Source organism: Anomaloglossus baeobatrachus, chromosome 3 (genome assembly GCF_048569485.1).
Source record: "Anomaloglossus baeobatrachus isolate aAnoBae1 chromosome 3, aAnoBae1.hap1, whole genome shotgun sequence".
NCBI classification, from domain to species: domain Eukaryota; kingdom Metazoa; phylum Chordata; class Amphibia; order Anura; family Aromobatidae; genus Anomaloglossus; species Anomaloglossus baeobatrachus.
This window is the reverse complement of record NC_134355.1, coordinates 465,777,760-465,804,347: the sequence shown is the minus strand read 5'-3', so window position 1 is coordinate 465,804,347 and position 26,588 is coordinate 465,777,760. Positions and strand designations below refer to the sequence as shown.

Genomic DNA, 26,588 nt, shown 5'->3' with positions numbered 1-26,588 from the left:
AGGATGGATAATGATCCCAAATAAACATCAAAATCCACAATAGACTACCTCAAAAGGTGCAAGCTGAAGGTTTTACAAAATCCCTCACAGTCCCTTGCTCTGAACATCATTGAAAATCTGTGGCTAGACCTCAAAAGAGCAGTGCATGCAAGACAACACATGAATCTCAGAGAACTGGAACACTTTTCTAATGAAGAATGGATCAGACTCCCTCAAACAAGAATTGAAATACTCTTGGGTGGCTAGAAAAAGCATTTACAAGGGGGCTGCTACTAGGTATTAACAATACATAGCAATAAGCAATATCCATGTGGATTAAGAAACAAAGAAACCCAAACTGCAGAATGAAGGCTAGTGCGCATACTCCAAAAACATATTAAAGAACAAGAATAGAGGAGTAATAGATGCAAAAAATTGATTTATTAAAGTGCAATGGCAAGGTAAAACACCAATGATTCACAGAAAGAGTAGGTAGAAGCTAGGACGAGAAACCACTGACTATATCACAAATACAATTGTGCAATGCATAATTAGCATTTTTTACATATATAGATTATTGCACAAAGCCCTTGAAAAAGTTAAAGTTCACTAGAAGGGATGTGACAGACACCAACATTAACCCAAATGTGGAACCCACAATGTAACAAGGAGCACAAAATTATTCTATAAATATGCTCCAAATAACATACCAGTGTATGCGTGGGACACCAAGGGTTAACAGGTATCAGAAGTTAGCGTGGATACAGTCCCAAATGCAGGAGACCCCAACGTACTTTTCACATATACATAGTGACATAAACACCTTCATCAGTGGGAAGAAATAATCAGTAGTACCAGGATATGGTGTATGCAGTTTTTAAATCTGCCGCCGATCACATCATGGAAACCACCTGAAAACTGTTGAGATGGTGCACGATCACGCGATCGCCACAACTCCACACCGCAGGCAAGCAGTCCAAGTATTCCACGCATGCGCGGGGGGCATGTAGTAACCATGACACCCGGGAATGCGCAGAGACCCTATGGATGCCGGAGACAGCGGCTGGAGTGCGTGAGCGTGCACGCATGTACACAAGCAGTGAAATAGAAAGCCGGTAATAATCTTCCTGTGAACCATTGGTGTTTTAACTTGCCATTGCACTTTAATAAATCTATTTTTTGCATCTATTATTCCTCTCCTCTTGTTCTTTAATAGGTACTAACCATGCAGGGTGCCCAAATTGTTGCATTGGCCCATTTTCCCTTTTTTGTTAATTTTAAAATTTAAAAGTATTATTTTTTTGCCTAAAATACAAAGGAAATGTGTTCTTTTTAACTTTATGCCTTTGAAAGATCATTTCATATTCAGTTTGCTTAACTGTTCACAATAACAGTAATTTTGTCCAGGGGTGCCCAAACTTTTACATGCCACTGTATATACTCCTGTATTATAATAGGGTGAAAACAATACATGACTTTTTTCTATTATATAGCATAAAGTGAAGACAATGGAGAGCCATGGCTGAGGTTTAATAGCCGTATATAGCTAAATATAGATACATTTATTTTTTCTATGGAGAATGTTTAATACCAGTTTACCTATTTAGAGGTAGCATTCGCCTCTGTGGCTTTTGTGTATAACTATAAATAATAATAATAATAATAATAATAATAATAATAAAGAATACAAATACTGTCTGCGTTTTATCCCTTGTCCAGCCATTTATAGAGCAATACCCTTTAATGGCTAACAAAGGACTCTCTGTTCTTTTAAACAATTTTTTTATCTCTACTGGCTAACACGGTACAAAGATATATTTTACTTAGAGCAATACCCTGAATTTAAGCTGGTAAATGACTGTATTCATACCTTGTATACCAAAGATACAGAGAGGCTTAGTGCCAATGTACATAGAAGGATGGTTAACGATTAATAATTACATAGTTACATAGTTACTTAGGTTGAAAAAAGACCTAGATCCATTCATTAAACTGAAGTTTTGCATTTTGAAACTTTGTAACAATATTCACACACATTATACTGAAAGAAAACAGCGCGTCTTTGTACAGTAGAATGTGCACATTTATAAAAGAGCAGAATATGTAGATGTTAGAATGGATACAAAGGTTTGAGATCTCTACCTTTTGTGCGAGCAGGAACTCTAATAGCTGATGAACTGATAGAAGAAGCTAATGAAAAGCGACGTGCAGCTTCTTTCTCCTTAGTTTCGGACTCTAATGAACACAGATTTATAGCAAGACTTTGTTACAATACAGAAGACAACCATGTCATTAAAGATCCATAATTAACAGGGACAAACATATGCATCAGTTCAGCCATCAATGTGAGTGAGAGACAAGTCAATGATGTTACATATACAGGGTGCCTTTTTCATTTTTTAGTGTTTTTTTAGATATTCAGTGATGATAATGTAAAGGGGGCTTTACACGCTGCGACATCGCTAGCGATGTCGCTAGCGTTCGCACCTGCCCCCATCGTTTGTACGTCACGGGCAAATCGCTGCCCGTGGTGGACAAAATTGCTAGTACCCGTCACACATACTTACCTTTCTAACAACGTCGCTGTGGTCGGCGAACAGCCTCTTTTCTAAGGGGGCGGTTTGTGCGGTGTCACAGCAACGTCACACGGCAGGCGTCCAATAGAAGCAGAGGGGCGGAGAGCAGCCAAATGAAAGTCATGCCCACCTAGTTTCCCGAGGACGCAGGTATTGTGTTGTTCGTCGTTCCTGGGGTGTCACACGTAACGATGTCTGCTGCCTCAGGAACGACGAACAACCTGCATGCAGCATCATCAACGATATTTGGGATTTGAACAACGCGTCAACGATCAATGATTAGGTAGTATTTTTGATCGTTAGCGGTCGCTCGTACGTGTCACACACAACGACGTCGGTGACGAAGCCGGATGTGCGTCACGAATTCTGTGACCCCAACGACATCTCGTTAGCGATGTCGTTGGGTGTAACGGGGCCTTAAGCCTTATCACTTAGAAGGGTTATTCTGGAGACAATTCCCCTGAAAAAGTGGGAATTGATTGAGACTGACCATAGAGATAAACACAGAAGCTTTAAATTCCCTACTGAAGACATTATGCCAATGCAGCCAACCATCATGGAATAGTTCCTGCACTTTTTTTTATTTCTTTATTTATTCAGTCTGTTGCAGAGCTATTAGATTGTACAGTTTAGATTATCATTTATGATAAACAAAGACATTTCCGGGGACAAAGTACATGCCCTTAGAGATAAATCTCTGGTAATGCCCAATTGGGCTTATAGTAAATTAGATCCTAATCTTTATTAGATAATATCTCCGCAACGGAGAAAAGAAATAAAAAAATAAAGGTCAGTTTTATTCAGCTCTGCAGCCACTATTCCATAATGTAGCTGGTTTAACATGCTCAAACTGGTGAAAACTCCTCTTTAAAAGTAGTGTCTCATTAGAAATGTATTTTTTTCATTATTATTTCTTAAACATTATTTATACCTTTTTGGACGTTTATTTCTTTTTTTCTATGTAACAATCAATATTTAAATAATACATCTGAAGTCTTGCAGTTTTCAGACTGATCACTGAGCCTCACAATACACTGACGCGTTTTATATGGTAGGTATCACTTCACAGAACTCATCTCATTATCACCACAGACAGGTTAACAAAGGTATTCTCTCTGTATATAGCACAAGATCATATCATTCATTTTAAGTGAGGGTCACAGCTCACCTCCTATTCTTCCCCACTCACTGACCTTGGTAAACATTGCAAAGCATGCCTAGAACAGTCTCCAATAGAAGTGTATAAACATTTCCCTTCTATTGTTTCATATGGTCCACTGTAGCGATGTCATGACGTCACTGTAATTCACAGTAGCCGGCCCACACAAAAATGACTGCAATAGCCGTTGGCTATAATCTGTGGTGACCTCATAAATAATGTTACCGCCACCAGTGACTCACAAGGTACGTTTTGTGTGACCCAGCTCCTGTAAACTGTGGTGACCTAAAAAAAAGTTAAAAACAAAGTTATAAAAAAAAATAAAAATTCAAATCACCCTCCATTCGCCCCATTGAAAAATAAAGGATTAAAAAAAAATATACACATTTGGTATCAGAAATTCCCGATCTATCAAAATCTAAAATCAATTAATCTGATGGGGAAACGGTGTAACAGCAAAAAAATTCCAAATGTCAAAATTACAATTTTTGGTTGTTGCAAATTTTGCACAAAATGCAAAAACAGTCGATCAAAATGTAGCATCTGCGCAAAAATTGTGCTACTATAAACGTCAGCTCGAGACGCAAAAAATAAGCCATCACCGAGCCTCATTTCACAAAAATGAGAACTCTACGGGTTGCGGAAAATGTCGCAAAAAGTGCGCCACTTTTTTTTAACCCCTTACATAAAAATAAACTATACATGTTTGGTATCTATGAACTCGTACCGACTTAAGGCATCACACCAAAACATCAGTTTTACCGTATAGTGAACACGGTGAATAAAATACCCCCAAAACAATCGTGCAATTGAACTTTTTTTGCAATTTATCCGCATTTGGAATTTTCTTTTCCACTTTCCAGTACACTATATGGTAAAACTTACAGTTTCATTTAAAAGTACAACTTGTCCAGCAAAAAACAAGCCTTTATATGGCAAGATTGACGGAAAAATAAAATAGTTACAGATTCCAGAAGAAAGAGCAAAAAAAGAACAAAACAGAAAATCGCCCGGGGGTGAAGGGGTTAAAGGGTCGGTATTTACTTTATGTATTGCTAGTTCCAATAGGTGGCACTAAAGCTTAAGTCCTCTTCATTCTTGAAGAGGCCACTTGCATAAGCCTTCTGCATACTTTCTTCTTCATATCATACTGGTACAGGTTAATTTAGCTTCATCTGTCCATAAAATGCTTTTCCAGAGCTGGGCTGGCTTTCTTATATGTATTTTGGCAAAGTCTAATCTGACCTTTCCTATTTATAAGGCTGACTCATGGTTTGTACCATGTGCTGAAGTCTCTGTATTTGCTCTCATAAAGTCTTCTCTTTATATTAGACTTAGATACTGAAACACCTGCTTCCTGGAGAGCATTCTCTACTTGGGTGGATGTTGTTAAAGGGTTTTTCTTCACCATAGAAAGAATTCTGCGATCATAAAACACTGCTGTCTTTCTTGAACATGTAGGTCTTTTTTGAGTTCCCGAGCTCACTAGTGCGCTCTTTCTTTTGCATAATGTAGCAAAACTGTTGATTTGGCCACTCCTAACATATTTGTTATCTCTCTGGTGCATTTCCTCTTTTTCCAGCCTAATGACGGTCTGTTTCTCTTCAATTAAGAGCTCCTATGACTGAATGTTCTTCTAAATGCAAATGCCACACCTGGAATAAGCTCCAGACCTTTTACCTGCTTAATTGATGATGATGCATTAACAGTGGAATAGCCCATGCAGCCCATTAAAAGGCTTTTGAGATAATTGTCAAAATATATTTGGCCCTTGAAAAAGAGGCAGCTGTAATTCGCAAACTATTTCTCCAATTCGGATGTGAATACCCTCAAATTAAAGCTGAGTCTGAACTTTAAGGTCATATTGGTTAACTGTACCTTGAATATGTTTTGGTAAATAGCTAAAATGCCAAAACCTGTGTCACTGTCCAAATATTTTTGGACCTAAGTGAAACGTTCCACAGGGTTCCTGTTAGTATAGCTGCTATTTTGCCCATAGAGCAGTACTTATTAGGGGCTGTAAAGCCAAATGATATGCACCTCACAATCTCTGCAAACATTTTTATTATTTGATGTAAATCAAATATTTCCCATGGTGCATTACGCATGACATTTTCTGCCGATTAACAAATGGCGATCAAATATACACTATTTACTGTCCTACCTACACAGGAACAATGATTGCAATGAACAATTGCTACTATGGTCAATCAGTTCCCATATCCAATCAATTTGACTGGCAGAATATCCCATTTACGGGGGTTGATCTGCTGCCATTAAGCATGTACACTTACGTCATATCGTGGATTCCTGACTTTGTAGAGGGTTCACACTCCGACCCATCACCTTTCCGACAGATGATGGCTGTGTCATTCAGCCAACACCTGCCTCTAACAGCCATGGGTGGAGTGGAGCTGTTAACCTGTTAAATGCCACTGTTAATCTCCGACAGCAGCATTTAATGAGAGTAGGCGGGGGGGGGGCACATCATTCTATGTGCCCATCATTGCGCTCGTGGTGTGACTGTGAGGTTCGGATAGGTTGCAATGACAGCCAGGCATCTGCTGAAGACGGCTGAAGGTGTCTGTCATTATGATATTCCTGTGAAAGCAAGGCTGTAGCTGGCGTTCATAGGAGATCATGATTTTGGCGATACATAGCAGTGCTGAAGCACTGCTATGTGTAGTAGATGTACTCAAATGATTGCAGGTTCAATTCAGAGAACTGGTAGATGTAAAGCATGTAGTGATTTTACCAAAACTGCAGAAATCAGTAAAGTAAGTGACATATCAATGGTATCAGGGTCTGTGCCCTTAAAGCATGCTATTCTCAAATGGGGTAGGAAAACCTTGTGACACATTCCATTTAAGTAGCGATTGTCTGAAATGATGAATGTCCATAAAGGTCAATTTGCTGTTGCCTGACAATATTCCATATTTTGTGGGTTACCATTTAAAAGCTAACAGCTCCATGTATACTTATACTAACTGTGTACTAACTAATATTTGCTGGCCTAAAGATAAAAGCCAATAAACTATCAGAAGAAACAGACCATCTAGGGGATTAAAGGTGAGAAAGATAATACAGAAATAAATGTATAGATGTTACAAAAATTAAAAAGGTTATTCCCATCTCCAAGATCCTATCCTAATATGTAGTAGGTGTAATAATAATCATTTTAGCAAATACCTCCAATTAGAAATGTAGTATAGTTCTCCTGCCATAGCTATGTATCTTACCTCATGTGCAGGGCATTACAGCAGCTTAGGTATTTGTGGTTATGACCACTCATATAGTGACAGTAAGTTAGTTGCTTGTGATTGTAACCATGGATACCTAAGCCACAATGCCCTGTATGTGAGGTAAATGACATAGCTATATACTACATTTCTAATTGGAGGTATTTGCTTTTTATTACACCCACTACATGTTAGGATAGGATCTTGGAGATGGGAATACCCCTTTAAGCTAGTGTATGCCTAAAAAAACATAACAGCTGTAGTGGAATTACTTTTTTTTTGCATTTTTTAGTAAATAAATGCTAGTAAAATTTTAAAGCTAATATATATGTACTAAAACATAATAAAATAAAGAAAATATTAATGTCCTCAAAGCCTCAACTGGATATACTTTCAAGCAGTTAATTCTAGTCGTTAGTTCTGAAATCCTTGTGGCTGTCATCATTTCCTTTTTTTTACTGTTTTCTTTCATAACAGTATTTGCATAGTCTGCTATTTGCTTAATACATACAGTTAAATCTGTATATCTTTTATGTCTACATGCCTGTCCCATTCAAGCATTTAAAGAGGTTTTCCCCTTTCACCAGTCTGCATGCCATTAGCGAGCCTGTGTTAAAAATAAAAGAAACAGCACTGCATTTTCCATTCTAGTCACAGCTTGTTTACTGGCTATTGCGGTCATTTCCAACTGGTCCAACCTGTGTAGCCGCACAGGGGCCCAAGAGGTAAGGGGGCCCACTTGTATCTCCAAAGCTGGTTGAATTGTGCATTATGAAGAGCTATTGATCTACAAAGGGCCCATATATTGTTCTTGCACAGCGGCCCTCTTCTGTCTATGTCTGCTCCTGAGTCACATATATATCAACAGGATTGCGGTCAATCAGGGGCTTAAGCCACCGTCACACATAGTGAGATCGCTATGGTTTTGTGACGTATCAGCGACAATGCCAGCAATATCGCTGTGTGTGACAAGCAGCAGTGAGCGGGCCCCTGCTGCGAGGTCGCTGATCATGACAAAACAATCAGGACCATTTTTTGCTCGTTGGTCTCCCACTGTGCAGCACGCATCGGCGTGTTTGACGGCGGGAAACCAACGAGCACCGGCTCTGAGTGTGCAGGGAGCCGTTGTTGGTCGCTTGTGGCTGATCGCTGTGGAGATCTGCCTGATTGACAGCTCAACAGCGTCCATGTAGTGACATTCCAGCGATCCCTGCCAGGTCAGATCGCTGGTGGGATCGCTGGTACGTCGCTATGTGTAACGGGACCCTTAGTCAACATAGATGGCACAAGCCAATGAGCTCAGTGATTGGTGGCAGTACAATCAACGTGATGGTCACTGGTACATCCAGTAAACAGTCACCGAAGCAATGATGGAGACATATCTGTGGACCGCCTGATTCAATTATTATTAACACAGGCATGGTAGTGAGGTTCAGAATGGTGAAAGGGGAATCCCCTTTACATTCATTTCATTTCATATATTCTTACATTATTTTATTGTACATGTGGTCAACAAAACTGGTTTTGGCATTTTAACACAAGTATCCAATGTAATAAGGCAAAGAAAGCAACATTAGTGACAGCTTGTGTTATACATATTGTACATTGACTGGTGAAGGAAGCAATTAGATTGTATGCATGTGAAATAATACAGGGAGCAGAAAATACATATACACGGTGGCATGTCTATTAGTTTTAACACTAGAACTACTGGACTCGTGACACCTATATAGAAATACATGGTGCAAAGTAGTCAAAATGACTACCTCAGTAGTTCTAGTGTTAAACAATGTACCAATATTTTTTTTCACTAATAAGATTATATTATTTTACTATATTTTCTAGATATATGACCTCTGATATTAACATATACCAGTACAGTGCTCCAAATTCCCTGCATAGATATAAAAGACAACATGATGACTGCATGTGTCCACCACTGGAGGACGCACACTGAGATCAATAATACAGTACTGTACAATAAGCTTAATGTTCCCACTAGTGGTGGCTGCAGGCATAGCATGATATCATTTTAACCCCTTACCATTTTCCCTCATACATGTATAGTGCAAGTCGGGGTGAGCCCTCGCCATACTCGGCAGTTAATGGCAATGACACACAGCTAGGACTTGCCCTAACAGCCATGGATGGGGAGGTGCTGCACACTTACACGACGTACGATGTACACTAGACAGTTAACTTGTTAAATACCACTGTCAAACTCTGATAGCGGCATTAACAGTGGGCCGGTTTAATGGATGTATTATTGTAAGTGACCATTTATGGTCTCTGTAGCCGGGCTTCAAAGGAGAGTGTGAGTCTTACTATATGCAGTAATACTGTGCAATTGCTGTGTATAGTACAAGCAATCAAATGAATGCAGGTTTAAGTTTAAGAGGACTAATAAATAGAGCAAAAAGTTAAAAAAAAAAGTTAAAAAAAATATGAAAAGTAAAAAAAAAAAGTAATAATTCAAATCTCCCCTTTGTTCCCCTCATTTAAAAATACACATATGTGGTATCAGAATGATCTATCAAAATATAAAAATACACCGTGTTCCAAATTATTATGCAAATTGGATTCAAGTGTCATAGCGATTAATTTTTATTTTTTTTTTCAATGAAACTCATTGATGGTATTGTGTCTCAGGGTTCTTTGGATCACTGAACTCAATCTCAGATACCTGTGATAATTAGTTTGCCAGGTGAGCCCAATAAAAGGAAAACTGCATGCTCCACAATATTAAGCAGGCCACAGTTTTCAAGTAACATGAGAAAGAAAAAGGATCTCTCTGCTGCCAAAAAGCATCAAATAATGTAATGCCTTGGACAGGGAATGAAAACATTAAATATTTCACGAAAACGTAAGCCTGATCATCGTACTGTGAAGAGATTTGTGGCTGAATCAGAGCACATACGTGTTCGTGCTGATAGAGGCAGAATGAGGAAGGTTTCTGCCAGGTATGTTCATCGGATTAAGGGAGCGGCTGCTAAAAAGCCATTACAAACCAGCAAACAGATATTTGAAGCTGCTGGTGCCTCTTGAGTCCCTCGAACCTCAAGGTGTAGCATCCTTCAAAGGCTTGCTGTGGTGCATAAACCTACTATTCGACCACCCCTAACCAGTTCTCACAAGCAGAAATAGTTGCAGTGGGCCCAGACATACCTGAAGACTCAGTTTACTGCTGAGTGTCGAGCAACCCTGGATGGTCCAGATGGATGGAGTGGTGGATGGTTAGTGGATGGCCACCGTGTCCCAACAAGGCTGTGACGTCAGCAAGGAGGTGGAGGAGTCATGTTTTGGGCCGGAATCAGGGGAGACATCTGGTACGCCCCTTTAGGGTTCCTGAAGGTGTGAAAATGACCTCTGCAAAGTATATAGAGTTTCTGACTGAAAACTTTCTTCCATGGTACAAAAAGCAGAAATGTGCTTTCAGGAGCAAAATCATCTTCATGCATGACAATGCACCATCTCATGCTGCAAAGAATACCTCTGCGTCATTGGCTGCTATGGGCATAAAATGAGATAAACTCATGGTGTGGCCACCACCTGACCTCAACCCTATAGAGAACCTTTGGAGTATCATGAAGCAAAAGATCTATGAGGGTGGGATGCAGTTCACATCAAAACAGCTGTTCTGGGAGGCTATTCTGACATCATGGAAAGAAATTCAAGCAGAAACTCTCCAAAAGCTCACAAGTTCAATGGATGCAAGAATTGTGAAGGTGATCTCAAAGAAGGGCTCTTATGTGAACATGTAACTTGGCCTGTTAGGATGTTTTGGATTTAAATAGCTTTTTATTTCAGTGAATGTGACCTCCTAATGCTGCAAATTCCACAAATGAGCATTTTCAGTTCTTTAAAACATATAAAATGTTTAGAAACTCTACTGTGCCTAATAATTTGGAACAGTGCATTTTGAGGTTTGTTTGTTTAAAAAAAAAATTGAAGATTATACTGTTATCATTGGGAGGTTTCTTCAATAAAATTAGATGTATACTCTAACAGGTGATGACTTTTATTAGACTGACTGTCATTTGCACCGACCATTTAGGAAAATCAGAGAAAAATATCATTTGCATAATAATTTGGAACATGGTGTAATGAACCTGATTGGTAAACATCGTAAACAAGAAGACAATTAAAAATGGCAAAATTGGGTGTTTTTTTGCCAGAAAACCCCAAAAATGGTAGAAGAAGCAATAAAAATGTCATATCTATCCCAAAATGGTATCAATAGAAACATTGTCTAGCTTTGCAAAAAATAAGACTTCACACAGCCCGAAGGACCGAAAAATAAAATTGTTATGAGTCTAGGAGAATAATAACACAATCGAAAAAAAATATTTATACAGACTCAGACTGGCCCACAGGGGGACAGGTGAATCCCCTGGTGGGCCCCTGTGCTGGACTTGCTCCCCACCTTCCAATATGAACAGAAGTTGGCACACTTGATTCCCTATGTACAGAAGCAGCATCTCATCATTCAATTAAACTGCCCAGATCATTATTAATATATAACTTTCTGATTGGGGGAAACATCAGATTTGCATTTAGCTGAACAGTGGGCTCCAGAGTTGATGTTATGGGTGAGCCCTTGGCACCTTAGTCTGACACTGGCCTTATAGGGCTCATCAAAAGAAAAAGAATGGCAGCACTCTGCGGTGTCACTTAATTTTTAATGCTTCATGCAGACAGGTGAGACAAACACGGGAGCAGAGGGAGGAGAGCACGAGAACGACGGTACCGTTTCGCACCTCTAGGGGTGCTTTCATGGGTCCGTGAAAGCACCCCTAGAAGTGCGAAACGGTACCGTCGTCCTCGTGCTCTCCTCCCTCTGCTCCCCTGTGTTTGTCTCACGTGTCTGCATGAAGCATTAAAAATTAAGTGACACCGCAGAGTGCTGCCATTCTTTTTCTTTTGATGGACTTGCTGTACTATGGCATAAGCACCGCTGGCAAATTATCAGCTTTTTTCCGCTAGCCTCACGGACTTAGTGAAGATTCAGTAGGCGCATAGCACCTCGCTATATACTGAACGCTCACACGTGGTTACTCCACACTGAACGGACCCGCTTGGGAAATCATCGCCGGGACTCTATATATGGTAAGCAGTGCTTTGCACATTTTTTCCCTCCTACTTGCGTTCTTATAGGGCTCATATTTATATCCAATCACAGATATTGACCCCATGAAATAGGAACAGATGACTGTGCTGTGGATAAAAGTGGAGTCATAAACATACTCAAAAAAATATACCGGCTAAACTAAGGGATCTATACTATGTACAGTATTAGTGAGTTGGACATAAACGGTGATGAGACAAGAAGATGAAAGGTGAATTCTGATGGAAGAAGTTCATGAGCTCATGGAGACAAGACACCACAAAGTGGAAATAGCTCAGGTTACCTTTGGGTGGAGCTCTGCGGTTCGAAAGGCCCTGCAATGTGAACCTCTTTCTAGCAAGCGCTGAGCGCTCAAGGTTATGACTGGCAGGATTATCAGCTAGGAAAGAGGGAGAGGGAAAGCGGTAAAGCTGGAGGGGAGTGAGGTTAGTTAGGATAACCAGCAAGCACACATAGGAAAGGTTGGATGGTGATGGCCTCCTGTTTTATTCAGCGTCTACATCAAGAATTTGTTACAACAAACCATATTAATTCAGTTAGTTATTACCTCTACCTAAATGTGATTGGAAGAAATGAAATCCTAAAAGCACCTCCCAAAGTCAGGACAAAAGCACAGAGGAGCATCGTTGCATGTTGGGACCCTACTGTGTCGTGTCTATATATTATACTTGTGTTTGTGTGGGTTTCCTCCATGTACATGGCTTTCCATTCACACAGAAAAACATACAGATAAGTTCATGTATTTTTGTGAAAAAGACTCCAGTGTGCCTGAAACTGATTGTGAGTTCCCTCCTTGGGAAGAACTTGGCATGATATTTATTTCTCAAACTCGGTACAGTGCTTCAGTATCTACCGTAATGGAACTATGCTGCATAAGAGATAGGGAAATTAAAAGGGCATATGCTATCAAGAAAGAAATGATAAGGACATTCACATGAAATATCACTCAGTACGAAGTTCATTCTTTAAACTAGAATTACTGTAATTTGTTAAATAGATTGTAATAAAAAAAGGGAACCTTTAACCCCATTTGGTCCAGATAAAGGCAAAATATCCAGTACACATAATTTTCCCTGGCCTCCTTATAGACTGATCACTGTATCATATCGCACACTGATATACCAGTGAAAGATTATACTATATGTGTCTGGCTATTTTATTTCTATATATAAGCTGTATAATTAGATCCAAGAAGAGCATCATATGTCATCTTGTCCAAGTCCTCTATATGTTCAGCTCCTGAAGAGTATAAAACCTTCTTATAACTCTATGCATACATTCTACCATTACCAAACTTCTTTGGTAATTGATTACTTACTCAGTAGGATCAACCCACCTAAGCCGTCTGTTTGGGAACATAAGGCATAGAAAGTTGAATAAAATGATACCTTGATATCTGCAATATGATGTTTTATTCAGAGAAATCTATATTTTTCTTATAATGTAAATGAGCTGTTAAGATCTATGGGCCAGACACACTTCTCCCGGAGAGTCTGCCTGCAGAGCATATTTCATATAAAAGGGGGCGTTACCATTGTGAGGCATGTAGATCAGAAGAGCAGACTGTCAGTCATTACATGTCTCACACTGGTAAGACCCCCTTTCATATAAAATAATGTCTTGAGGTAGATTTTCGGGGAGATCTGTGTCCTGAAAATGAATCGTAACAACGCTTTTACATAATAAGAAAAATGAATATTACTCTAAAATAAGACATAAGAACACAGATAACAAGGTATCAATTTATGCAACTTTCTATGACCTGCATGCGTGTATAGATGGCTTAGAAGGGTAGCTCTTACTGGCAGATTCCCTTTAACTCCGTATTTCCAGCAAGAGGTAACCTTGTGTTCTTTGTAGGGTTCACAAATACATAACACTATAATAAAAATTTGACAGGAGCAATTAATATTTACCGCACATAAGGATATTATATTCCATTGTGCCATTCTCTTCACTTATATAAGCTTTAGCTGATCATTGAGTTCTTGCATGCCTCATATTTACCACCAACCATTGTTCTATTGTAACTGGTGTCCAAAACCACAGAGCAGAATAAATCAAATAAGAATAATTGAACTTTTTCACTCGCAATAACAATTTTTTACAATGTAGTTATGAATTTCAAAAATGTTCACCAACGAACCAATACATTAAAATCAGCTGTTTAAAACTGAGTCGGTACCAATTAGGCCACCAAAACGGCTCAGACCTGTTCAAGCATGACTCCAAAAGGCCTCTAAACTAGTCCGGTGCTATCTGGCACCCAAATATCACTGTCCCAATGCTTTTATGCCTTTGGAAGGAACCTCTGCCCCAACTAAGTGATGGCATATCTCTAAGAGATAGAATGGAGCTGGTTTCCTGTAGTGTGACCGGCCAGGATGCCGCTATGAAGGAAACTGTTTTTGCGTTAAAAATCAGCTGATAGGGGTGTGATAACACTGCACTGCTCTCTCTTGGAGTATACACAGCTACTGGGAACGCCGACTAGTGATGGGCAAACCCCCTAATGTTCGTGAGACTCGTCCAAGCTTTTTATAAAGTTTGAGTTCGGATTCTGAGATAATGCGAACTTGCGTCCAAATCCCAAACTTGTACTTTACAGTTATGGGATGGGGTGGGGGGGGCTTTAAAATAAAGAATATAGTTAATAATAAACATTGTCATTATACTTACCGTTCCTGCGATGCGTCCTGCAGATTCTGTCTCCCGGGTCTGATCATTAACTTCTGGTGGTATTCACTGCACTGCTCGTCACTCTGCAGTCTTCGGCTGTTTTCGGCCGTGTTCTTGGTAGCGTCAGGGTTCACTCGAGGCCATGAGCCATGGACTCGATTGAACTTTGACTATCACTGTGCAAGTCTCGTATTACCCAGCACGGCGCACACTCTCCTGACAGGAGCGAGTCGGCTGCATGTATTTCCATGCAGCTGAGGCGCTCCTGTCAGGAGAGTGTGCGCTGTGCTAGGTGATACTGATCCGAGACTTGCAGGGGTCATACACAAGTGGAATCATACCCTCAGTGTCAGCCTGCTTCTTGCTCTGTACAGAGCAATGCAGCAGAGCTGACATGGTTCTCCCTGCTTCTCGCTCTATAGAGATGCTTGTCTGCACAGAGCGATGAAGCAGAGCTGACATGGTTCTCCCTGTGGACTACGTTGGACTAAGGAGTTTTTTATAATAAAGATGGAGTGTCCAAATGTTTTTGTTTTATTTCTAACAAAAAATGTTTCTATTTGTTGTGTTTTTTGTTGTTTACTAGAAATTCATGGTGGTCATGTCTAATTTGGCATGACACCATGAATTTTGGGCTTTATACCAGCTGAGAATACAAAGCTGGTATTAACCCCTTTATTACCCAGTGTGCCACCACCATCAGGGCCGCAGGATGAGCTGAGTAAAGCGCATGGAAATGACACTAAGAAACAATGCGCCATTTCCAGGGGCGGCTCTGCTTCATTACTCTGTGCAGACAAGCGTCTAAAAAGAGCGAGAAGCAGGGAGAGCTATGTCATCTCTGCTTCACAGGCTGACAGTGTGGGTAAGATTCCACTTGCGTATGACTCCTGCCTCAACTGCATGGAAATATATGCAGCTGATCCACTTCTGTCAGCAGAGTGTGCGCCATGTCGGGTGATACTGATGCGAGACTCGTACAGTGACAGTCAAAGTTCAATCGATTCCATAGCTCATGGACTCGGGTGAACCCTGACGTCACCAAAAACATTGATGAAAACAGCCAAAGACTGCCGAGTCACGAGTAGTGCAGTGAATACTTCCAGAAGTTAATGATCGGACCCAGAAGCAGAATCGACCGGGAGACAGAGTCTGAAGAGTCGCAGGAGCAGTAAGTATAATCATAATGTTTTTTAATAATGTGCTTTTTTTACAGCACCTGGACTTGAACTGGACCCAAACTGTAAAATGAGCTTCCCAGAAAGCTTGTGTTCAGGATCGTGTGCACGAACACTATGTATCCGGTACAGACCTCGAACTTTACAGTTTGGGTTCGCCCATCACTAACGCCGACCTCATCCAGCCCTCAGCACCTGCAGCAGCGGTGAGGAATCACTACACTTTCATAGAGCGTTTGTAGAATCTAAAGAGCACTGTCTTCATTACACTGTATCCATTCAGCAGCACTTGTCATTAGTGCTGTTACAATAATCCCTCAAACCTGATGGCAGAACACAGACTCTGCATTATCAGATCGCTGACATGTTACCCATTATCATCTGTTTGACTGGCAGTAGCTACACCTCAGTGATTCCTGATATCCCAGCACAATACACATAAATGAACAGAATCTTGTGTATTTATCTAGTCGCCTTAAAGGGAATCTGTCAGCAGGTTTTTGCTATGTAAATGTACAGAAAACGGTCACCGCGAAATGTCCATATGATCTGCATATAAGACCAGATTTTCAACCATCTGTCTGCTGTGAAATCCAAAATAAATAATAGGTTGAAATCTTGATTATTAAAATTCCTTTTCTTCCTTTATTGAATCATGTTTAAAACAACATACAAGGGAGCAGGATAGTACAGCGACATGTTCTGGCGTTAAGCCTTAATCATAACAGATGCTACGATAAAGGCTGAATGCTGTAACACGTCAACGTACTATATCTTGTTTTATATACAGTATTACTCAATAAAAGAAGAAAAGGAGTTTTTAATTATCAAGATTTCAACCTAACAGAGAAAGTTCAGGCATGCTTGTTTCGTAAGTCTGATATTTTGTTTATTTGCTGTTTGTTTAAGCAGCAGGACCCTTATTACAGGACTAGAGCAGTCCGATACACCCCCTCCATTGATTGACACCTCACTGTCAATGTACAATTTTGATTGAGAGCCTGGTGTGGGCGGGACAGCTCTCTGGGCACTGCTACATGACTAAAGCTAAAAATTCAGATTGTATCAGAACAACTGCACCCAGTAATCTAAGTGATACATCATTGGATTCAGAATCTCCTTGCCCGCATCATGCTGCTCTCAGATGAGGTAGAAAAAACCTGCTGACAGATTTCCTTTAACAGCTGATAATTTTGACTCTGTGGATGACTCATTCATGTACTGTTGGTGCACTAATAAGATACATGTGTGGGACTTAATGAATGACAAAGAATAGAATTCCTTTAATCCAAAATACAGCAGTGTCTTTCATCTTTATTTGCTTACTTTGAAATACCTGTCTCCTTATTCAAAAAAGTGACCAATTGATACTGTGTTAGCAAACCTATTCAATGTAACATTACTGGTTGAAACATGTAATATAGCCTTGCTTTAACCCATTCCTGACAAAACTTTGCTGTCAGTATTTTTAATGAATTTTTCTATTTACTAGTTGTTTGGGAATTATTCTGTCTATAATTATTGAATGGTTTATTTACTTTAATAAGAAAATTAATCTGACCCCCGATTTTTTAAAACGGATATTGGTGACATAGATGGACTTTATTACTATATCCTCTATAATACTATACTATACTGAGACTACCAGTAACATTTGGAGTGTTTCGGACTCTTTAAATTTAACATTTAATTAGCACAAGCAATTTATTCTTATTTTTAATATATTAACAATAAAAGTTATATTTTAATTCACATCCCTTTTCTCTACTTTTCCGCTCCCTTATCTTATAAGCTCTATGGCTACGTGGTGTCCTGTGATGAGCATCTTCTATCCTTTTGTCAACCAAAATACTATATAATGAAGTTACCTTTAGTTTGTCTTCCAACTGGACTTGATGTTCTGTTCTTGTTATTATTGCTGGCTGATTCTGCCTTGTTTTGATTGTTTAATGATGTTTTATTTGGCCTTTTTCAAAAAAGAAGAAATGGACAATAAATCTATCAAATATTATTTTCATGAACTACGTAAATAAAAATTCTCCACGAATACAGTGAAATTTCCTAAATGTAAGAAACGTATTGAGTACAAAAATCTGTTGGTCCAAGCAGAAAAAAAATAACAAAGCCAACACTATTAAGTTAAACTGAGACCTACTATTCCTTTAAACAGTACAGTGCCTTACAAAAGTATTCAACCCCTTTGAATTTTTAAACATTTTCCCACATTTCAAGCTTCAAACATAAACATAAAAATTTTTAAATTTGATGGTGAAGAATCAACAACAAGTGGGACACAATTGTGAAGTTGAACAAAATTGATTGCTTATTTTAAACTTTTATAAAAAATAATAAACTGAAAATTGGGGCGTGCAATATTATTATATTAGGAGCTGTGGAGGCAGCTGGTGCAGGTCAGTGTGCAGCAAAAGGGGACTGGCAGGCGGAGGTTCCTGTAGAGCCAGCGATGGCAGCAGGAGCTGTGACAGTGACTGGAGTCGCTGACAGAGCATCTTGATATGGTGGTAATGGACCAGTTTGCGCAATCCCTGTTGAGGCCAGTTGTTCAGGGAGATCCCAGAGATGCTGATAAAATGATCAGGCTGGTGGTAAAGAGTCCTTTAAGAGAGCAACAGAACTTAGGCTCTTAGTCCTGGGGTTCCAAAAAGGCTGCAGTTACCCAGGAGGGGGCAGAGCATTGAAAGTCCAAAGTGGGGACTGTGGTAGTGCCGAATGACTCAGGGGAAGACATAATCTGCATGAAGTGTCATGATTCAGGCCATATAGCAGCCCAATATTCTCTGATCAACAAGTAGATTGATTGTAGCCGCAGACGACAGTGTTCATTCTACACATTTCCGGCCTTTAGTGTAGACTACCAATCCGACAAGGGACCACAAGTGTGTTCCATGGAGATGAATGGAGAACATTTGACTGGTCAGTTAGACTCTGGGAGCTTTGTGACCATAGTCAGGGCCACATTCAATGTCCACCTGATTTCCGGAAGGAAGATTGAAGTCAGCTGTAGTCATGGGGATGTTAAAGAATATCCCGTGTCCAGAGTGGTCATTGAGACTTCCAAGGGTATTGAGATCCATGAAGTTGGGGTAGTTCTGGACTATCTAATTAGAATTGGCTGAGCCTTTGTATTATTCAGGGAGTTGTGGGAAAAGGAGGACGTATCTGGTCGCTCACATAAAAGTTGGAATGACCCTAAAGAAGCCCCACCACAGCGAGGGCTGAAGGAGTTCCTACTGATGTGTTGGTGGATAATGAGCAGGAACTAGCACCTCCTAAGTTTGACAGTCCTGAGTTAGGAGTGTCTGAAGACAATGTGGGTCTGCCCAACTTAGCGATCGAACTGGTAAAGAGGTAACCGATGGTATTACCATTGGAAAAGGGCTAGTTGCTGAAGAGGGGGCTAACACTGGGTTGAGCAGGGACTTATTGTCTCAGCATACCGGAGGAAGTGACAATGACTGCACTTTAGACTGTGACTCTAATGAAGTGGAAGGAAGCTGCAGTAAATAGAAGCTGAGAAAAAAAGGCAAATCCTCCCCCGATGCCAGAGATGCAACAGGCACAGAGAGGCAGGACAAGCTACACCCTCTGAGTGTGCAATGAAAGTTGAGTACCTTGCTGAGGAAGTCCCGTTGCAAGGCACAACTGCTGGTTTAGAGGCAGAGAACAATATACTGCACTAGAAAAAGAAGCTGGAAATCACATAGTAATGACAGAAATCAGCTGAATGAAATTTCAGGCAAGGAGCCAGCCGATGAAGCAGTGCTGGTGTCTACTACAATTTTTGAGCATAGAACAGATGATCTGTCAGTTGAGGAGAAAGAATCCTTGAGAGCCCTGGTGGAGAAAAAATCCACAAAGGTCATCGTGAGTAGACTACTGATCCTCCCAGTTCTGGGGTAGCTGACAGTGGAAGCGGCACCAAAACTCTGGAATGGAAAGAGTGCCTTTTTGAGGGGTCACGGCACCCTGGCAGGAAAGGAGGAGATATATGAAAAAGCAAATTGTGAAGACCCCAGAGAATCTGATCAGAGAACCTGAGACTTAGGAAGCGGAAGTAATGGGGTGTGAGAAAACCTCTGACGTTTCGGAGAACCCAAAGGGAATTAAAGGTAAAGCTGCAGAGACCCAAGAGAAAGCTGAATGTGACACTGCAGGAACCCAAGGGAAAGCTGAAGCTGCAGAAGTGGAAAGAGCCACTGAAGACGTGAAGGCTGAACCAGAAGTCTCATCATTAGCTGAGAGCTTGACTGAATCTGCTGATAAGGACGAAACTGAAAACATAGAGATTGACTTTGCCCACTAGTTTGAAAAAACAGAGGTCAAGGTTGTCGATAAACCCAAAGACTCTGAAGCTACAGCTAAACCTGAGGAGACTGCAACTCACAAGTTAGAGCCTTTGGAAGAAACAGAAGAAAATTCCAAATCTAAGGACCAAAAGAGGAAGGTGCGAGGAAATAGCAGAATGCAAGAGGTGGTAAAAGATGGCTTTGACAGCTCTAATGACCTGTCCAACAACAGTGAAGGAGAAGAAATCCACCCTGTAGCCCGTTGGGGTTCCAACATGAAGGATGTGTTGGTGGAGCTGCGTGGCTCTCATGGAGTTTTCTACAAGAGACTCATCATAAATGTCCCTAGAGACTTGAGAGAAGCCTGTGCCAGTGAGACGATGCATGAAAAATTTTAAAACGTTGTTGGAGCATGTAGCGTGTACTTTACCTCAGAGACTAATCAACTTGTTATACTGTCTGCAAATGAGACCACAGTAAAGGTCCAGTCACACTAAGCAACTTACCAGCGATCCCAACAACGATAGGGATCGCTGGTAAGTTGCTAGGAGGTTGCTGGTGAGATGTCACACTGCGACGCTCCAGCGATCCCACCAGCAACCTGACCTGGCAGGGATCGCTGGAGCGTCGCTACACGAGTTGCTGGTGAGCTCACCAGCAACCAGTGACCAGCTACACGTGCAGAGAGCAGGGAGCAGCGCACACTGAGCGCTGGCTCCTTGCTCTCCTAGTTACAGCACACATCGGTTAATTACCCGATGTGTGCTGCAGCTACATGTGCACAGAGCAGGGAGCAGCGCACAATGCTTAGCGCTGGCTCCTTGCTCTCCTAGCTACAGCACACATCGGGTTAAATAACCCGATGTGTCCTGCAGCTACATGTGCACAGAGCAGGAGCCGGCACTGACAGGGAGAGCGGCTGAGGCTGGTAACAAAGGTAAATCTCGGGTAACCAAGGACAGGGCTTCTTGGTTACCCGATGTTTACATTGGTTACCAGCCTCCGCAGAAGCCGGCTCCTGCTGCCTGCACATTTAGTTGTTGCTGTCTCGCTGTCACACACAGCGATCTGTGCTTCACAGCGGGACAGCAACAACTAAAAAATGGCCCAGGACATTCAGCAACAACCAACGACCCCACAGCAGGAGCCAGGTTGTTGCTGGATGTCACACACAGCAACATCGCTAGCAACGTCACAAAAGTTGTTCGTTAGCAGCGATGTTGCTAGCGATGTTGCTTAGTGTGACGGGGCCTTTAAGTAGGTAAGTATCCTGAACGACATGCACTTACGAAGTATTCGCACAAAGCTGATGCTTATGTCACGGAAGGAAGAAGCCGCCAAATGCTTATTGCTTCTGAAGTAGTTGACCGCAGTGTATTAGGAAACGGCTGTAGTTAAAAAAGATTTAATAGGGCTCGTCATACGTACACTAGTAAATAACATTCAGCAAGCCATCGAAATTCCGGGTGTCACAGCTATGAAATTCGAAGAGTATATATGAATGTTTCAAATTGATAGAGAGAGTGCAGAAGCAGTAAAGAAATCTTAGAGTTTATTGGAATTTGTGGAAGATTTCATCCAAGTGCTCAGAAATCTTACCAGGAAAATTATTGGGAAGAATGGAAGTCATCTTGGAGTTTATGGAAAAAAACAGAGTTGTAAGTGTGAGAATTAGGAGTCATAATGAAGCCAAAATACCCCGTGGAGATGGTATGATTTTATTTGTCATTGCATGAACGAGGGAAGGTATTGAAAATGTATGGATTCTTCTAGAATATCATATTGCGTACCTGTAAGAAGTAGAGCAGTTAAGACTGGAAAGACTGAAGATTAAGAAACAACTTTGTCAAGGTGATATGAATTGGCAACCTCAGTTAGGTCAGGGCCCGAAAAAAGACAAGTGTGATCCACCTGATAAGCATATTGCCTTGTTTGTCTGTTGAAGCCGACCATACAGTGGAGGGAGCCAAGGTCATAGAGGATCCAATTACACATTAAGCTGGTGTCACACTAAACGACAGCGACAACGACGTCGCTGTTACGTCACCATTTTCGGTGACGTAACAGCGACCTTGTAAGTCGCTGTTATGATCGCTGCTTAGCTGTCAAACACAGCAGAAGCAGCGATCATAAGGTCGCTGTGCTACATGTTCAGAGAGCAGGGAGCCGCGCTTAGCGCTGGCTCCTTGCTCTCCTGCAGCACACATCAGGTTAATTAACCCGATGTGTGCTGCAGCTACATGTCACAGTTCAGAGAGCAGGGAGCCGCGCTTAGCGCTGGCTCCTTGCTCTCCTGCAGCACACATCGGGTTAATTAACCCGATGTGTGCTGCAGCTACATGTCACAGTGCAGAGAGCAGGGAGCCGCGCGCACTGCTTAGCGCTGGCTCCTTGCTCTCATTGCTACAGTATACATCGGGTTAATTACCCGATGCATACTGCAGCCACATGTCACAGTGCAGGAGCCGGCACTGGCAGCAAGAGCGGAGGCTGGTAACCAGCGTAAACATCGGGTAACCAGGGAAAGGTCTTCCCTTGGTTACCCGATGTTTACGCTGGTTACAGCTTACCGCAGCTGCCAGTGCCGGCTCCTGATCGCTTCATTTCGTCGCTCTCTCGCTGTCACACACAGCGATGTGTGTGTCACAGCGGGAGAGTGACGACCAAAAAATGAAGCTGGACATTCAGCAACGACCGGCGACCTCACAGCAGGGGCCAGGTCGTTGCTGGATGTCACACACAGCGACAGCGACGGGACGTCGCTGCAACGTCACAGAAAATGGTGACGTAGCAGCGACGTCGTTGTCGTCGTCGTTATGTGTGACACCAGCTTTAGGCTATGGTACAAATTCTGAGCTATCTAAGCCCTCTGAAACAGACTCTGAAAGAAAGGATGAATGGAGTGACTGGTCTCTAACTGAGGATGGCTAGAGGAAAATTCACCGACAGAGACAGATGAAAATGCCTTGGAAGAAGAGGCCATAGTAGATCGGCAAAAGGAGGATCAAGAAATGGCAAATCTTCTGTCAGATCGATGCTGAAGGACCCAGACAGTAAACGCTATAGCATATTTGATAACCCAAAGTCATACCAAACAGTAAATTCGAGTGTAAGTGAATCTCACTACTGCACTAAGCGTTGGGGGCAGTCACAGAGTGGGAGGTCTGACAAAGGAACTTACTTATTAGATAGAATTACTGAATCGGAGATTGCATCAGTTACTAAAAAGGGTTTGGTAACATGAACAGACAAAGTTTCAGGGGCTGAAGCTCACAGTCGAGAAAGAAGACTTTCTGGTTGGCTAGTGAAAGGTGCCAAGCCCTGCAGCTTTAGGAAAAGGGGGAGTGTATGTAAGATGGTGCCTCTGGTCCATGTAGTACTACAAGACTCATTAGGGCATGTCTTGCAACTACATACCTCCACCCATGGGTGTGTCTCATATTTTAGAATGGGGTCTGTTTGTTTGAAACATGGTCAGTGTGTGGAGGCTGTTATGCCTCTGAAAGGAACCACTGAGAGAGGATTTGCTTTTCCTGACCAGGTCAGTGTGTCGAGGTGGTGATACCTTCAGAAGAAACCTCTGAGAGAGCGAGGGCTCAATTGACCTGACCTGACCTTCTCTCTGTGAGAGAAAATTTGCTTATCCTGACTGGGTTCAGAGTGTGGAGGCTGTTGAGAACTCCATGTGGATACTTCTAGGGAGGATTTGTATCCGAACCTGTGTGGGCGTACTGCAAGTGAAACGGACTGTATACCGTGTTTGTGTTCCATGGAAGCCGAAAGAGGGCTAATGTTATGTTCCCAAAGAGTGGTTGATATGGTGCTGAATAAACCTATGGGCTTTTTAAGTAAAAGTGTTCCTGTCATTACCTCAAGGAGAGAATAACCCTATCACACCATATCGCACTTTTGTGTTCCCTCAGCTTTACTTTTATATTTTAGTTTATGACTAAAACACATAAGCAGTTGAGTGTTTATCTACAAACACTGTCTTTTCAAGGACAGTTTGTAATCACGTTTTACACGCATACTGAAATAGATTGTCCATCCCTTTTTATTATTTTAAAAATTGGCCCATGGTGATCTTAAAATTAAAAAAAACCCAAATGATACTGCTGTTCAAACCCTCACCATTCTCCTAGCTGCAGTAGCTGTGTGACATTTTTTGATAGAAAAGGAAGCGAGGAGATCAGCAGGGGATGCAGGCAGCTCTAAAGAGGAATGTCAGGGAGCTGGTAGGTGAGTATATAGGGTGGCACAGGTTTTTTTAATTATTATATGGCCATTAAAGAACCATTTTTTAAATATTTACATACTTTAAAATTGAAGTGAAGTATCCCACTAAGGATAACATCTGCAAGGAGTTTGTATGTTCTCCTCGTGTTTGCGTGGGTTCCCTCCCACACGACAAAAACATACTGATAGGGAATTTAGAGCGCCAATGGGGACAGTGATGATAATGTCTGTAAAGCGCTGTGGAATTAATAGTACAATGTAAGTGAATAAAATAAATAAATAAATATTGGCGCTTAGCTGCAGTATTCAAGAACAACCACTATACAGTGGCATTCCTGGTCTTTACAGTGTATTTCCAGAGCTGCTAACAAATGGGGGTGCTGGGTGTCAGGCACCCAGAAATCTGATATTGATGACCTATTTTTAGGACCAATATGATAGTCCCTGACATCCTCTTTCAGAGGTTTAAATTTAATCTGTGTGAGAAGTTGGGGATTGGGCAAACATTTTGAACCTTACCTGCTAATGCAAGAATTCATAGGAGCATGGTATACACTCTCTGTTATCCGCTGATGTAATTGGCTTGCCTCTATAAAATAAAATGAATTGGATATTTATTATATTGGCAGGTTAAGAGATAAAGTGCATTACCTTGCTATGTGAAATTCTAATTCTACTGCATGTTATTGTCATGAAATCCAATTCACAAGAAATAGCCACAAACATCAATAAATATTTACATAATTTTATTAAATTAAAAAGAAAAAAAAATATGCAGCAAGGAAAAATGACAACACAAGGAGATGGGTTCGGCACAGCAAATTAAATCTACATAGTAACATGAAATATCAACCAGTATTAAATATATCATATTATTTAAAATGCAAGGAGTATGTGTCGCGGGCGGGGAGGAGGGTGTCGGCACACCGCGCTCACCCCTTCTGCTCGGGTCCGGCAGCTGCTCAGTGGTGGCTCGAGCTGTGGGCCGGATCCCGGGGTTTCTCGAGCGACACTCCTCGCCCGTGAGTGAAAAGGGGTTTGTGGTTGGGTGTGGGGATTGTTATAGTTCGTGACGCCACCCACGGTTGTGGTGATTTCACCACCGCTGCTCTGTACGGGGCTCCCGGGGATGGTGATGCGGAGCAGCCAGGTGTTGTGTTGCCCCTCCGTGGGTAGGGGTTGGTGATCCCGGGGCCCGGTGATGGAGAAGTGGGTGCGGGGCCTGATGGGCGCAGGGACGCGGGGGCAGCGCTGTGCCTTGCGGCACTGTGGTACTCACTCAGCCTGAGACGTGGACACAGTTTGTACGGTAAACCAAACGGCTGGTAGGACGGTCCCACAGACGGCTGCACCTGCACTCCCGGTAGGTGACGGTGATGTCCCTCTTCCTTGCACCTATGTTTGACTTGTGGTAGCGGTGGATTCCCTCCGGTTACCCGCTCCCCGACTGCAATCTGGGCCGGAGGAGCTCTACATTTTGCCCGCAGGCGCTGGCCCTGAGAAACTGGTGCCGTGGCGGTGGCGGTGTCTCTCTGCTTCAGGTTGGGCTGTTGCCTTCAATCGGGACTTGGTTGTTGGGGGATCTGCGTCCCCGTCACTGACGGATTCGGCAAATTTGGCGACTCCTAGCCTTGCCTTGGTCCGAAAGGCCCCTGCCCTGGTGCTGACAGTCCTTCGGAACACTGCTCCAGACCACCGGGCACACAGCCAACGGGGTCCTTCCAGGAACTTCCAAATGTTCCCCCTCCAGACAGTCACCGCCGTCGCTGACCTTGCTGATCTGGCCCTACACAAAGCTGGACCCTTCAGGCTTTCTTTCTCTTCTGTCACTTCACTTGCTTCCCTCCTTTTCCACTTTTCTACTTTCACTTTCACTTTCTTAACTCCTCTACTTAGCTCCTCAACTTCACTCTTGCCCTGCCTGGGCTCAACTCCTTCCACTTCTCCCTCCAAACTCTATCTGCCTGGTTTTCCCGCCTCCAGAGTTGTGAGCTCCTCGGTGGGCGGAGCCAACCGCCTGGCCCACCCCCTGGTGTGCATCATCAGACTCCTGGAGGAAGGCAACAAGGATTTGTAGTTTAGCTGTGATGTGCCTACCTGGAGTGTGGGG

At 42.0% G+C, this 26,588-nt stretch overlaps 1 protein-coding gene and 1 pseudogene across 5 annotated transcripts in view; one reads left to right on the top strand and one right to left on the bottom strand.

Annotated features, from left to right (window-relative positions):
* The window catches only part of MCF2L2 (MCF.2 cell line derived transforming sequence-like 2), a 644,468-nt gene that overhangs the window by 98,223 nt on the left and 519,657 nt on the right, over nt 1–26,588 (bottom strand). For 2 of the 5 annotated variants that reach the window (XM_075340561.1, XM_075340556.1), the window contains exons 25-28: nt 24,998–25,067; nt 17,804–17,901; nt 12,362–12,457; nt 2,122–2,214 (exon numbers count right to left, since the gene is read on the bottom strand). In XM_075340561.1, coding sequence (XP_075196676.1) covers nt 2,122–2,214; nt 12,362–12,457; nt 17,804–17,901; nt 24,998–25,067 — 357 coding nt within the window. The remainder of the gene's footprint in view (nt 1–2,121; nt 2,215–12,361; nt 12,458–17,803; nt 17,902–24,997; nt 25,068–26,588) is intronic. The other 3 variants (XM_075340558.1, XM_075340559.1, XM_075340557.1) reach the window with 2 other exon arrangements.
* On the top strand, nt 20,014–23,486 carry LOC142295819 (RNA-binding protein FXR1-like; annotated as a pseudogene).